We start from the raw sequence: 16,281 nt of genomic DNA, 5'->3' as shown, positions 1-16,281 counted from the left end.
TGTCTGTCCCATCAAACCACAAACGTGGAAGAGGTTTCCTTCGTAGTGCCTTGTGTGCATGTTAGCTACAGTTTTCTTCATTCTGCTTCACCCCTTCAGTTTCCACGGAGCTCACAACTTTTGGTCTGTTTTCTCAGGTTGTTCCGATTTCTCACCTTGTTCCAATTTCTGGCATCTGTAGACTCCTGATTCTGCTGCCCTGCCTTCTAAATCATTTTGATTGCTCTGACCCTTAATGCTATGTGTCCCCTCAAAATCCATACACTGAAATCCTAACCTCTAGTACTTCAGAATGTGATTTTATTTGGAGATAGGGTCTTCACAGGGGTAACTAGGTTAAAATGAAAACATCAGGGTGGACCCTCATCCAACATTACTAGTATTTTTATAAAAAGGGGACGTTGGGACACAGAGATGCATAGAAGGAAGATGAGAAGGAGAAATACAGGAAGAAGATGTCCATCTATAGAACAAGGAACAAGACCTGGAGCAGATCCTTCCTCCACAAGAGAAACAAACCCTAGTGACTGATCTCAGGCTTTCAGCCTCCAGAACTGAGACGAAAACTTCTGTTGTTTAAGGGACCTGGTCTGTGCTGCTTTGTTAAGGCAGCTCTGGCAAACCAACACACCCGCCACTTAACAAATAAACAAATCTCCATTCTTCCGTGTGGTTCTGACTCACGGCTTTGTTTCGTCTCCTAAGATCCACTGACCCCTCAGCATGGTAAATGGGCAAAAAAGCAAAATAGCCAAAGATTTGTGTCTTAATTTTTTTACTCAAGTTGAATGACTTTTCTGATCCTTTGACTCCTTATATATAAAATAAGGATACTGTATCTGTCCTTCCTGTCTGTCTACATAGATAAAGCTCAGAGAGGGTACCACATGGAAACTGCAAAATGCTACCCAAGTCTACAGCATCCTGAATCCCTGCTCTTTATTCATAATAAGCTGCTCCTCTTGCCTATAATTATAACAGAACTCCTGTTAGAGGGGTCTTTGAGAGGATCAAGTGCAGAATTCTCCCCTTTTCAGAGAGACCCTTGCAACCTCCAACTTTGTTTACGTTATTTCTAGTTCAGGAGGTGGGATGTGAGGCAGATGTGAGGAACTGCCTTGCTCAAAAAGAGGGGAATGTGGGGTGATGCTTCCATCCCTCACTATTCGCAAATCTCCAGAGGGTTTAAAAGTAATTCCTCAGACAAGATATTTATGTTTCCCAGGTAATGAGTTACGGGAACCAACTGTTTTAGAGAAAGGACTTTTCAGAAGTGTGTAAGGGAAGGAGAACTTTGGTGACACATCAAACTGTATTAACAGCAGTGGAGTCAACTGAATGTGATTTTAAATGTGAAAAAATTAAATGTAGGATGATGCTAGCAGCTTTCCAACATATTTTGTATGCTCCTTTCTCTGTTTTAAAGATGATTTTGTTAGTGAGAATTTGAAAAACTGTTTTTTCTACAGTCATTAAAACTTTTGTAAAATTATTTCTAAACAATATAACTTACTCCCAAATAGCTTACATTCTAGTTGCATAAATTCTTATCCACTTTCAAATGTTACTCAAAAGAACTGCATTTTAAAATGATTCTACCCTTTTCACTTCTCTCGAATGCCTCCAGATGGCATTAAAACCCTTTCCCTATTATATTTTGCAGCCAAAAATTAAAAATTAGTAATATTTTTACCATTTAAAATCAATCACATTCTTGTATCATTGGAAATCAGGATAATGGAACCACTTAGGACTTTTTTCTTAAGAAAGACAGCATATAACGCAGATCCTTTGTGAAATACATAGCTATCCTAAGCAAGCCAAAAGGTTCTTTCTAGATCAAGAAACAGATCTTGGTCAAATATACTCAATAAGGTTGTATCACAAACTGTCATTTCTAATGAATAGCACGTGAAATGCTTAGTAATAAGAGCACTGGCCCAAATATAGATACATTCATAAAACTGTCTTATAGTAAGAAAATATATTGAACGCCTCAGAAGTGATAGAAATAAGGATTTCTGAGGAGCAAACCTGTTACTGATCCCTGTGGAGCTGAAATTATTTGCTAGCTTGTGAATTCCCTTATTTAAACTTTGGCATATAAATTTGGCATCAAATTAATCATTAAAACATATTTGGATTTCTTGATTATTGAGAGGAAAAAGACAAAACGTAGTGAAGGACATGCTTTAAAAGAGCCTTTTCTTATCTTTTCAAAACTGTATTTGTTAACTCGAAAAAACGAACAAACTCTTGCGTGTCCAGAGGTATTTATAAATGTCTATTTCACGTAATTTGGAGGTGAGGTTGCAAATGGCAGGCTTTAAACTGACACAAGTACTTCACGGGTGTGCAGGACAGACAGTCTCCCAGTCTGTGTGAAAAGTTCTGCAATTATTTATGACAACGATGGAAATCTCTGAGCAAATTCCAAAAGGTTTCCTCCCCTCCCCAAATCCTTAACACCCTCAAATCTCATGACATTTGTGTTTCAGGAAGGGGAGCCCTGTATTTTCAAGATGACTCTTACCGGGCTAAAGTGTAAGAAAGACCTCAAAATGCATCTGCACCCAAAACCATTTTAAAAGACATTATGATGAAAAAGAACGACAGGCTTCCTTCCACGACTATTATTATTGCTGTAACGAGATCTCTGCACTGTGTCATACTATAAGCATATTAAAGAACAGCCATCTGGGACAGAAACAGGAAAGAGACTTACGATGTATTCGACGTGCCATTGTCCGGACTCCCTGGCTCAGCACCACCTTTCTCTTAAAAAGGAAGCAGAAAAAAATACGACTGTGTGAGCGTTATGGTCTCTAAGATTTCAGAGAGATTACATATATTTCCATGCTCCTATTAACAATCATTCAAAATGTGCAGCAGGAGGCTTTTAAAACATCTTTTTATTGTCTGAGAACCGGATTTGCAAAATAATTTCTTCTCTGTAATGCAACTGGCCAGGCGCGGGTCTGTGAATAGGTGCTAAGGAGCTGTTTGCAAACAGCCAGAGGCTCAGAGCGGAGACCTTGCCAAAAGATGAATATCTTACAGATGGAACCTGTTTCCTTCCACTTCAGCTTACAGAAACTTTAAGGAAATAAATCCCATTAGCATTCTACGTGCAAGGCATTTTGAACTTTGATCCTTTCTGCTTACACCAGCCAAACCAGGTCAGGCTGCATCAGAACTTGGAGGAGAGAATTCTGCCGAACACTGAGGCTGCACCATAGGTTACACGACCCCCAAGGACACACCCCACAGAGAGCCCTGGTGGTTTGGGTCTGCCCAGTTAGGGCAGAATAAGAGGGAAATCGGAAATCCTTCCTGGCCATCTGAGAGGCTAGTTAAAGAAATATTTCTGCCATCTGTGGTCACTGAGGATTTAATGGGCTTTAATTAAGGGAGCCTGGAACCAGTTCACTTTTTGTAGTTTTAAAGGGCAAATTTCTCTCGCAACGGACGTAATGTCATTCTTAGATCCCTGACCCGTGATGGTTTGGAACCATTCATCCTCATTTTGTAAGTTGCTTCTTTTTATTTCCTTGAGGCCAGGGGAGGGAAGAAGGGTTGTGACTGCCGTTGTGAGTTAGCTGTGGTTGTGTAGGGATAATAGTGAAATAAACCCCAGAGAAGGCTATGAGTTGCAAGAGATGGGCCTGATGGTGGTAACTTGCTTTGCTTTGCTAATTCAGGTCAGGCCTGGAGACGTCAAAGAATCCCCTAGTCTACTGTTTAGGGCCCCAGGCCTCTGCCCCAAACAGGGCCCTTTCGTCAGCTGTTGACATTAGCTTACAGTCACCGAGTCTCAGCAGTGACCCCCTAAATCATACGATGAACACATTCCAAAGGTATCATCTAAAGTGAACTTAAAGGTAAATTTTATAATTTTTTTCTCTTTTTCTACCAGGAAACTGGTGAGAGAAAGAAGATGGTTGTATACAGTTCGCACATCTACATCAGATAAGACTTTCTGCTAAAGCGTCTACACGTTGCTGGAACGTCCATGGGGGACAGCCACCGTGTTAAAAAAAGCCACTGTATCTATTTTAACTGCCTCAAGAACAAACGCTGGTTAGACAGACCCCCGTACACGTGAAGCCATGTGGCAGCAAAAGAAGAGGCAGCAAGTTAATAAACTTGCTTTTAAAGCTCATGCGTTCACACTGTATTTTGTCTTCCAGGCCAGGTCTGTGGTGTCATCATTTAGGAGACATGCAAGGCCTTGTCACCTGGCTTCAGTGCTAGAAAATAACCTAATTTAGGACGTTCCAGAATCACTTTCCCACTGAGTAGCCACAGTTCCTGCCAGCACCCCAAAATAGAGAGCCGCGACACCTGCATTAGGTTAAGACAAAACTAAATGGAGGTTTAATTTTTCTCAAACATGTTGATCTTTTTTTTTCTCTCCCTTTCATTTGGAGAAATAAATGGTTACTTTCTCTGGTCTGTCGCCGCCAGAAGTCCCCCCACGTACAATCATAATTAATCAAGAATATAAACAGTGCACTCAGCAACACCGGCGATGGTAAACATACCCCAACAACTTAATGTCAGAAACCCAGCAAATCAATATGAGGCACGAAGACATTGATTCGATGTTTGAATAAATAAATATGTTTTACCTTCCCCGGCAAGGCTGCCAGGTAACTGGCGGGCTGGGAGGACACAGGACTTATTGCACGTGGGGTCTGGGGGCTGCGGGCATCGTGGGCTGGATCAGTACGGGGACAAAGCTGCGGTGGATTATCTCTGCTCTTAGCAGCACTGATGTTGTGGCAACAGGGAAAACAGAAGGGGTTCTGGCAAACTGGAAGGATGCAATGGGGCCAAACTGGGCCTATAGGAATGGTCCTGGAGGGAGCGCTCTCTGCTACTTCAGGGCTGATGACGGAGTAACCTTTCCGGGGAAAACTAAGCTCAGTTTGGAGTCAGGGATTGAAACCATGTCTGTCCTGCAGGAAGAAGAAATACAAAATTCTCCCCAATAGCTTGAGCTTTTAGGTGATGCAATTTCTGAAGTTAACTTGAAATGTCTAAGCACATGAACCACGAAGAAGCTCAGCCTCTTTCTCAGGACCCAAGGGAAAATCACGCAGCTAAGCTAGAGAAACTTCGCAGTAAGAGATGTTTCAGTTGGGTGCGCAGGGGATGTTTCCCCGCAACCACCTGAGAGGGCTGTCGGGGGCCGTTTTTGTTTTTTCACGACAGATGCCACACTGCCCTCCTTGGGAGGGAACCCGCCTTGATCTTTGGGGCACTGGGCATACGAGACTGGTGTGGGGGCAGTGTGGTCGTCTGGCGTGCAGAGACAGACTCACAGAGAGGAAGAGAGAAAAAAATGAGCCATGGGAAGAAAACAGGCTCAGATGTGTAAATGCACATGCACGTGTGTACGTATATAGTATGTACATATCGTACTTTCCGCTTGACAGTCCGTACGGCTCTACCTGCGCCTTCCACGGTACCAAGCACACACTGCATGCTGAGTGTCTGTCTTCTGTCTGAGGACCTGTCACTAACGTAGAGGTCCACGCTACCACGAGCGAGGAGGAGAGACGTGCACTCACCGCGGAGACGGACGGACAATTTGAGGCATGAAACAGTCTGATGGCTCCAAAAGGTCACATACAAAATTACAACAGCTACACTTTTAATCCAATAGATGGACCAAGGACTGATACGCCAAGTACTCTGGTAAGCGGAAAGATAGATAATATCTAATTCATGCCCTTTAAACTTAAAATGACTGCACTGCTGGAGTCCGGCCCTCTCCATCAATAGTGCCATGATATGGAGCAAAGAGGAATTTTGAAAAGGAACTCGAAATAGATCCAGGCTGTGTTCTGCTGTGGAGGAAAGTTTTGCTATCCTACTACTTTTCTTTAGAATAAAAGTCATCCCTTTATCAGGGTTAAAACAAAAAAAATTGAACAGTGGAGAAAAGGTGACGACTTTGCTGGCTTTTGTTTTCAGTTCTATTAGTCCTACAACCATTATGCTAAGTAATAAATTTATTTCTAGATGTGTCAACTTTTAAACAGTACATAATGATTTCTGATACGAAAAAGGAAAGAGAAGGTATTTAATATACTATCGCCTCCTTTCCCCTTACAATTTTGGTTAGTTCTGTTATTACTTTTAGGGCCTCTAGTGGGTGTTTTAACTTTGAATAAACTTAAACTTCTGTTTCTTGATTCATCAACTTCTGATAGGACTTCCCTTTCACACCGTGTGGAACGAGGAAACTTACCCATCTCTGCTTCCCTCCTGCCTCCCCGCCCTCCATCACTCTGCACAGCGATATGTTTCCCCCTACAGAGCCATGATTTAAAATATTTATATCCTGTTCAGTAATTATTCATGAACCATCCTCATTAATATTAATTTAATTAATAATTTAATTTTGGGAATTGCCTATAGGCCAACGAGAAAAATTGTAAACCAATAACGGAATTTGTAATACCATAACAATATAAATATCAGTCTCTAAGGGACAGAGCAGGGGGACTGGACCTGAACAGAAGGACTGCCAGTAAACTTGAATGAGGGCAAGTGTTCCCAGAATTTATGTCATACGGATTCTCATTCTCACATTTCAGCACCCCACGGGTTAATCTGTCTCAAGTGAAGGCTTTTCCTAAAAAGAAGTTAAGCAGAGTTTGCATTTAATGTGTAGAAAAATGTACATTTCATATATATATCATTTTTTTAAGTTAAATGAGTTAACTGTGAAAACCCCTTCCAGGGATGGAAATGGGACATTGACGAGAAATCACCCAGGAGCTCCTGGGCACGCACGCTCTCCCTGCCCTCCCGGCCGGCTACCTAGCAACGGAATTTTGTATTCATCCCTCCCTTTCTTGACAGTTTTGGCTCCCGGGTATTTATTTGTAAATAAAAGAGTCTTTAATTTTTCCTGACTTTAAATTCCACATGAATGGAATCATGCCGTATGCATTCTCCCGGGACTCACTCCTGTCGTTCAACCGTGTGGTTTTTAGATTCAGCTGACACCATGTACGTGCCTCTGGTTCCTTCACCCTCACTGCTGTGGTCACCCTCACATCCCCTTATACAAATCTGCCGTTTTCCTTTATTTGACTTTTTTTTCTGTTTTATTTAAGAAATACATCAGAAAGATGTTCTCCACGGTCTTTTGAAAGTGTATAATTTTACTGTTCACGTGTAGGTCTTTTGCACATATTTGGAATAGTTTTTGTATATGACATGAAGTAGGAGTTAATCTCCTTTTTCTCTTACCTCCCCCCCTCCCCCACAAAACAACAACAACAACAAAGTTTTTCCTTTTTCTCCCTGGAGATAACCAAGCATTCCGGTACCAGCTTTAAGCAGCCCATTCTTCCTCCACTGGTCTGCATCATCAGCTCTGCCACAAATGGAGTTTGCACACATCTGCGGTTCTGTTTCTGAGTCCTCTGTTGTTTCACTGCTCGACTTGTCTGTCACTGTCACGTTACCCAGATAAACACTCACTGATTCATTCATTGGTCAGGTAAGGCTCCAACCTGATTCGTTTTCAGGGGTGTCTGAGCTATTTTTGGCCCTTTGTTTTATCAAGTCAATTTGTTCCTGTTTGTTTCATTATTTTCCTTTTCCCTCTTCCTGGGTCATGACCTTCCCTGCCCAGGATTATCTAACAGCAGGGTCCTAGCCACACTCCATTTTCCAGAAACTCAGCTGAACTTCTGGTTTGTTGATGACATCCTTTCCTGCTCTCAGTGCTGTTATGGATTTATTTCCATTACTACAGCTTTCTGGTTATTTAAACGGAGATTCTGAAGGGAGGGAAAGAAGTGCTCACGCTCAGTCTGCCACTTGACCAGGACATTCTCATAACGTAAAAAAAAAAGTCGACATACGTCACCTATTTTAATACTTGAGCTTCTCAATACTTACTAAGCTTCTATTTTACAATATTAAATTAAATTAATTGGTAACAGCAAACTGTCTAAAGTATCTATCTTTTAAAAGATTGGCATTAAAAAATCATTTTCTGTTTAATTTATACACTCTTTCCTTTTAGTATCTTGGGAACAGAGTTTTTCGAATTCTAAAAAGAAAAAAGCACAGACCTAAAGTGGGGAAGAGGTTAATCCGTCAAACAACACATACACGTTCTGTTTCTCTAAAGTTCAGTTTTTGCCTATTTTCTACATATTTACTGGAGCCATCATTACCCAAACTGTAGTGATTCCAAACCAAATACAAGAAACAGCACAGGAAATGCTGATGGGACCAGCTCTCCTGAAGTTTCAAATGTGCTACCATCTACAGAGGACACTCCAATTTTTGAACAGTGATATTACCTTTTTATGGATGTGCTTGGTTTGGGTAGGGGAGATTTATTTGAAAAATACACACACACACACAAAATCCCCTTGCCCCTAGGGAAAAGAAAGCCAATCACTAATTTCCTTGGACGATGGACTGTGGAGGGTTTTATGCCACAATGTGCAGGTGCCACTCACAGCTCCACAGAAGACAGGTCTGCTTTTACATAATCTCAGCCACAGCACCAGCAAGTCAATGTCTGCTGTAAAACATGCCAGATGCAAAGATCACAGTATGTAGCTCTTGGACAAGAAGTCAATCTCACACCAACATGACAGAAGCAGCCTTTTTTGGGTCGAGGTAACAAGAGGGAAAGTCTGTGTTCTTTTGGGGCAGAGATCCCTGAATTCAAATTGTTATTATTATTATTATTTTTTTGCCATGTGACCATGGGCTAGTTATTAACTGCAGAATCTCATTTTCATCACGTGCAGGAGGGGGTGGCAGTGCCTACTTCACACAGCTACTGTTAGGATTAAGTGAAACAGCATACGTAAAGGTGCCAGCACACAGAAGAGACTCAAAGCTATATCCTTTATTCTTTATGTCACAGACTCCAAGCTGAGAGGAGGCACGTTTATTCTATTATATCTATCACATCCTCCCTTTCACCTGAGCTGTGTAAATTCAAATGGAAAGATGGGGTGAGGAACGTAATGGCAATGCTTCTGGATGCTCTATCTTTGGCAAATGATGCTGATGCCCACACACCTCATGGACTTAACCATGCATCTCTTCCCATTCCTTTTCTTACTATCAAATTTACAGCTTCCTACAGATTTCAAGTCCCTTAGCATCTCACCTCCTCACTGGCACTTGTGCTCACAGCGAATTCCAACAGAGGGTGGGATAATTAAGTCATATTGCCTGTGCATCATTACGCCATCATTTCCTCCCTCGACCCTGACCTTTCTCGAGCTGTGCATTGGAAGTCTGGAGCTTCCTAATGCATTTGTCATTTGTCTGGATGTCTTTCCTCCCTCATCCTTCTGCCCTCACAGATGCTCAGTGGGTGAGCCTCAGGTCCTAAGACACAGCGACCGGCTCAGAGTGATTTTCGCCTTCAAACAGCTTTGAAAATTGGCAAGGGATGCACTCAGCCGACTGGCTCAAGAGACTAACAAAAGCCAGTCTTCGTGGGTGTGCTTTCGTGATATGAATGGGGGAGCTTATACATTTTTAATGTGCAAGAAAACATTAATACCAATTAGTAGTGCCAAAGGAGAGAATTAAAACAATACTTCATGGAACGCTAACACTCTCTCTTTGATGAAGCAGCCCATGTGTTTTACTAGACGCTGGACTCAGTAACGAAATTCCTTCCTGGACACGTGAGTCTGCTTCTCCCTGAAGAGGGCATGGGTTATTCGTGGATGTTAAGGCTGTTTATCACAGGTCTTCTGATTGGGTCTCTTTGCCCATTTATTTTCTTTCAATTTTAGCTAACTCATTAGTTGCCTTTAAATTTTTTTTTGTTCATGTTTTGGGCTTCCTTCCCTTAAATAAAGAGGAGCACTTAGAGATAAGGTCTCCATGAGTCTTACCCACTTCAGCAGAACTTGAGCAAATGGCTTTGTTATTCGCTACCTGACTCTGTCTTTTAGCAAAACTCCTTTAAATCTACTGCCTACTGCATGCGTCTGTCCTCACCGGTTCCACCCCAACCCCAACGCCCACATACAAAGCTGGAGAGAAAAGTCTTTCTTACTTGGATTATTGTGTCCCGAGGAAACGAGCTGAGAGTCCTGAAAAAAAAAACAACCCAAGAAATATCAATCAATTTTCTCATTTTTACTTTCAGAATGTCAGCTGAGTATGAGATACATCGTTGGTCATTCAGAACCTAATCACTGGTCATAATCTCGCCCAGCTATTGTAATGAGAAACATTTACGTGAATGTGCTTGTTAAGCAGTTCTGGTAATACAGATCACAAGCACTTCTACTTCGTATTATGGACTTTTGTTTTGTTTATTGAGATGAAATTCACATAACACACAATTAACCACTTTAAAGTGAACAATTCAGTGGCATTTAGTATGTTCCTGATGTACTAAAATCACCACTTCTATCTAGTTGCAAAATACTTCCATCACTCCAAAGTAAAACTGCTAACTCATTCAGCAGTGTCTCCCCCTCTGCCTCTCTCCGCAGACCCTGGGAACCACCAGTCTACATCTTGTGTCTACGAATTTATCCATTCTGGACACTTCATATAAGTGGAAACATACAATATGCCACCTTCTGCATCTGCTTCTTTCACTAAGCATGATGTTTTGGAGGTTCATCCATGTTGTAGCATATATCACTACTTCATCCCTTTTTATACACGAATAATATTTCATTGTACATATATCCAACAACTTTTTTTTTCCATTTTCATATTCTTTTTCATTAAAGGTTATTACAAGATATTGAACATAGTTCCCTATGCTGTACAGAGGAAACTTTTTTAAAATCTATTTTTATATATAGTGACTAACATTTGTAAATCTCAAACTCCCAAATTTATCCCTCCCCACCCCCTTTCCCCAGTAACCGTAAGATTGTTTACTATGTCTGTGAGTCTGTTTCTGTTTTGTAGATGAGTTCATAGTGTCCTCTTTCTTTCTTTAGATTCCACATATGAGTGATATCATATGGTATTTTTCTTTCTCTTTCTGGCTTACTTCACTTAGAATGATGATCTCTAGGTCCATCCATGTTGCTGCAAATGGCATTATTTTGTGATCATCTCAATAGATGCAGAAAAAGCATTTGATGAAATTCAGCACCCATTTATGATGAAAACTCTTACCAAAGTGGGTATAAGGGAACATATCTCAACATAATAAAAGCTATTTATGACAATACAGCATAATACTCAACGGTGAAAAACTGAAAGCCTTCCCCCTAAAATCTGGAGCAGGACAAGGATGCTCACTCTCACCACTTCTATTCAACATAGTCTTGGAAGTCCTAGCCACAGCAATGAGGCAAGAAAAAGAAACAAGAGATCGAAATTGGAAGAGAAGAGATAAAATCGTCACTATATGCAGATGACATGATACTATATATAGAAAACCCTGAAAGCTCTACACAAAAACTACATGAGCGGATAAACGAATTTGGCAAGGTAGCAGGTTTCAAGAGTAACATATAAAAATCAGTTGCATTTCTTTACACTATACAACAACTTGTTTATCCATTCACCTGTTAATGGACATTTGGGCTGCTTCCACCTTATGGCTACTGTGAGTGGGGCTGCTATAAATGCACATGCATGTGTACTTGTTTGAGTCCTTGTTTTCAATCCTTTTGCATATATATCTAGGAGTAGAATTGCGGGGTCATATGATAATTCTATGTTAAACTTTTTGAGGAATTGACAAACTGTTTTCCTCCGTGGCTGAACCATTTTGAACTCCTCCTAGTAATGTATAAGGGTTCTAATTTCTACACATCCTCACCAACACGTCTCATTTTCCTTTAACTAAAAAAAAAATTTTTATAGCCATTTTAGTGGACATGCAGTGGTTTCTCACTGTGGTTGTGATCTACGTTTCCCTAACGACTATGACCTTGAGCATATTTTCATGTGTTTGTCGTCCATTTGTATATCTTCTTTGGAGAAATACATATTCAAGTACTTTTTCCATTTTTTTAATTCTTATTTTTTATTTAAGTGTAGCTGATTTACAATGTTAGTTTCATGTGTATAGCAAAATGACTCAGTTATCCATACACATACATATATATTTTTTTCAGATTCTCTTCTATTACAGCTCATTACAAGAAATCAAATATAGTTCCCTGCGCTATACAGTAGGTCCTTGTTGTTTATCTGTTTTATATATAGAAATGTGTATCAATCCCAAACTCCTAATTTATCCCTTGCCCCCACTTTTCCCTGGTCCATTTTTCAAATTGGGTCGTTTGTCCTTTTTTTGTTGAGTTAAAAGAGTTCTTTATATATTCTGGATACCAGACCCTTATCAGATATATGATTTGCAGATATTTCCTCCTATTCTGTCAGTTGACTTTTCACCTTACTGATAATGTCCTTTAATGCACCAAAGTTTTCAATTTTGATGAAGTCCAGTTTACCTAATTTTTCTTTTGTTGCTCATGCTTTTGGTGTCATATCTGAATTCATTGCCAAATCCAAGGTCAGAAAGATTTATCACTGTTTCTTCTATGAAGTTTATGGTTTTAGTTCTTATGTTTAGGGCCTACTGTATTATTGACTTTTAATCTCATCCACTTCCCATTGAAGCTACCCTCACTCTTACCACCTTTCTGAAGACAAGGCTGGTGACCACTCCATCAGGGACACGGTGCTGAACACCAGTTGTCAATCTCACGTTGGTGGATGGAAAGATCATCACAGATTTCCACTTATCTGAAATGGCAGAAAGCCTGCACTATATAGTATTTGAGTTTAGTTTCTGATCAGGTAAGTAGTGAACAAACCTGATTTCACTTCCACTAAAGTGAAAGGCTACATTTTGTCTTGGGAATTCACATCATCTTTCCTTACAAAGTTCCTATTTAATGTGAAATACAAAGGAGAGTTATAGAAGAATGAATTAATTGAGATGGTAAGAATGTAAGAAAATAGATACCAGTGCATTAAGTCTGGTGAAACTCCTTTCCAATTTTAGTGTGTGGAACAAAAATCCAGTGAAATGAAACTAACTTCTATTTTTATGGCTTTTTTATTATTTAAAATAGTAATACTACATACGTATTTTTATTATTTTACTTTTACCCAGACTGGTGGGTAGAGGCTAGGTAGGAAAATTGGGACGGGAAGGGGGTCCCTCTGTATTAAGCAGCCTGAGGCATACACAGATGCCTTTAATATTAAAGCGTATAAAAATGAGCCATTCATCTGAAGAAAAAACAAACTCAACTCTCAACCTGAGATTCAGTTTTTGGAAATAGTGTATTAAGATGAAATATGGTTCTTGAGATGGCAGACTAAGATATAATCCTCAAAAATGATTCTGGCCTGTTTTGTATAGTGGCTGTTATGAAGAAGACATTCACTGTTAAATCCCCCAGATGGACTGGTATGTTTCTCATTGCTTCTAATTAATTAAGAGTTTGTATCTGAACACAGCTTAGTGTTAGCTTTGACATGTGAAAAATACTTTGAGTCCTATGTAGTTGACTTCTCTGAGCCGTCTGGAGATTTCAGCATTTTGGAGGTATCTGGTACTAGACAGGTGAAGACTTGCTCACCATCAAATAGACAAGAATGGTCACTGAGACAGTTTTCAATGTTAAGTTCATTCTTAGAAGAAAGAAAAAACAACAGCAAGAATTTTTGTGAAACTGTTTGCTGATGTTATCAGGGCATAGATGGTTTTACTTCTTGATGCACTTCAGACATCCTGAAACCCAGACGGTGACCAGTGACCATAGACTCTCGAGCAGACAACCGAAGGGGAGCCTGCAGAGAAGGCGGATCACAGTTACACACTGCAAGGACTCGTGCTTCATAGACAGCGAGCTTCAGCATTCAGCCAGGACATCTGTGTAATTAATGATGATGACTTTTATTGGGTGGGGAGTAAAGAGAGGCAGAAAATGGTTAAAGTAACTGGTTAAAAAAAATCATAGATGTTGGCCCTTCTGGACAGAAGGAGACATTCGGAGGGGCAAAATAAAATAAAGACTTTGTCCCTCATATGTCATCTCATGTTTCTAGCTGACGTCTTCTCAGTGGTGCACTAACAACAAACGTAGCTCAGAATCACTGACTCTAGCCCGTGTTCCTAGGCTGTGCCACTCTGTGGGTACTGATGATGCCCGATGATCGTTCCGACTGACTTTTGGCCAGCGTGTCGCCCGTCTGCTGATGGAAGGTCTGAGCCCCTTATGAGGCCCACAGGGTGCTGTCCACAACCTGATCAGTTCTCAGCTGGCCAACGACAGGGCCTATGGCTGCTGCTTCTGGCAGGAATACTGCTCTGCCCAGCCGGCTGCAGACCCCCGGGGGCCTCACAGAGGGTGCCCATCCTTCCTCCTTCACTGAGCCAGAGCCGGGCCGGGTACAAATTATTACAACCAACGGCTGAAAGGGAGACTGCTGTGCAGGACTGCTCCAAGCCTTCGCAGTCGTCCCTTCTTCTCCTCGGGAGGCGTGTCTTGCCATCTTCTGTTTTCTGCCCCGCAAAATTCATTCTACCTTCAAGGCACAACCCAAAGATGCCCCAGGGTTCCTTGATCTTTGAAATATTCCTGAATCTCAGGAGGACTTATTTGCTTTATGTTTTGCCTGCACTGTGTCAAACCTCTATTACAGGAATTGTCTTTTCAACTATATTTTATTTAAAAAAAATAAAACAGACCATGACTCCTTTAAAAAAACAAAACAAAACAAAAACAGACCCAGTTTTGTTGAGGTGCAAATGACACGATGTAAACTGTACATATTTAAAGTATCAGATTAGATAAGAAATACCATACAAAGAATGCTACTATTATTATTGTCTTGACCCAAGGATGGCTTCACTTTATCAAGTAGCGTTTGCTATCTAAACCACATCAAAACGTCATGTCTATTCATTAAGAAAATTCAGGAAAACAGGAAAATATTTTTTGAAAAGTTGCCTGTAACCCCCCAACAGGACATTTCTCAGGTTACTCTCCTGCTTTTAGTTTGCCCCGTCACTCATCAAGTGTGTGGCATTCTGACAGTCACATGCACAAAGGGGAGAGCCACCTCCTATCACTTAGAAGAAGATCTAGATGGGAATTTATTCTTCTCCATCTTTAAATCCTGAATTCCCAACACCTAAACCATTGCCGGGTACCCGGGGATCCCCAAACTTCTTTAAAATTGGTGTTTAGCTGGAAAGTAGAGTTTGTACAAATCATTTGGCTGAAGACAGAAATAATGAAGCACACTGGTATCTGAGAAAGCCCTTCAAGGAAGCACTATAATAAATACTAAGTTTCATCAAATGTAACAAAACTGGATAAGGCTGCATTACTTCATGGGCTACTATGGAAGACAGCTACTGCCAATTATTTGTAAAATGCTATCAACTGTAAAGCAAATCCTGATTTTAGAGACCTTAAAATGTTAAAAAAAAAATGCACCTTAGATCAAAAAAAAAAAAAGAGTTGTTTTTAAGCCAGGTTGCTGATGGCAGGTGGTACGTATACTGTGAGGGCAGTACTTAGAGACGGCTTTTTGGAACCATTTGGGGACTACTGGACTCAGACTTTTTCTTTCTTGTGTGTCAGTCCATCATTAGAATTACAAAGGGCAGGAAATGGAAATATACCTTCTTTGATTTTCAGATCCCCACATAAAGCTAATTATTACAGGAAAAAGAATCAACCACTTGATTTGGCTTGGTCCCCAATCTCTTTCTTTTCATTCTTTTCTGTAAAGCTTAGAACAAGGGAAATCATGTAAATTAAAATTAATTTAAATGTTTCCTTTGAGGTAATGAAATAAACATGAAGCTTTAGCCCAAACATTTTGAGGTCATGTTTGAGGCATGCTAGGAACCCAAAGAGGGAGACAGACCATAAACTTTCCAACTTGAAAGTATTTTCCTTCACACTCGCTGGCTTTCATTCTTCTTGTAGTATATAAAGAAAAAGGCAATATCATTTCTGTAATGATGCTAGAATTCTTCTGCCTAATGCATTAAAAACTGTTCAGCAAATGAATATATGTATGTATATGCATGACTGGGACGTTGTGCTGTACACCAGAAATTGACACTACTATAATTGACTGCACTTCAGTTAAAAAAAAAAAAACAACAAAAAACTGATCAGCAAGAATAGTTTCAAACCAGGTCTGATCCAGGCAGATTTAGCATGCACAACACGAAATGTTTGTGGAATGGCATTAGATTTGCAAATACGCCTGCAGAGGATGGAGAAAGTTCTATAATGTTGAGTTCTTTATTTG

The 16,281-nt window shown here is 40.4% G+C and overlaps 1 protein-coding gene across 11 annotated transcripts in view; it reads right to left on the bottom strand.

The window, feature by feature from the left end:
- AFF3 (ALF transcription elongation factor 3) overlaps nucleotides 1–16,281 on the bottom strand; it is a 484,945-nt gene that overhangs the window by 138,718 nt on the left and 329,946 nt on the right. For all 11 annotated transcript variants that reach the window (XR_012503019.1, XM_074354607.1, XM_074354598.1 and 8 more), the window contains 2 exons: nucleotides 10,070–10,106; nucleotides 2,726–2,777 (listed from right to left, as the gene is read on the bottom strand). Coding sequence is in view for 10 of the 11 variants with exons in the window: in XM_074354607.1 (XP_074210708.1) it covers nucleotides 2,726–2,777; nucleotides 10,070–10,106 (89 nt within the window). In the remaining variant the exon portion in view is untranslated. The remainder of the gene's footprint in view (nucleotides 1–2,725; nucleotides 2,778–10,069; nucleotides 10,107–16,281) is intronic.

This window comes from Camelus bactrianus, chromosome 28, assembly GCF_048773025.1.
Source record: "Camelus bactrianus isolate YW-2024 breed Bactrian camel chromosome 28, ASM4877302v1, whole genome shotgun sequence".
Taxonomy (NCBI): domain Eukaryota; kingdom Metazoa; phylum Chordata; class Mammalia; order Artiodactyla; family Camelidae; genus Camelus; species Camelus bactrianus.
Note: the sequence above shows the minus strand (reverse complement) of the source record. Positions and strands in the feature narration are given on the sequence as shown.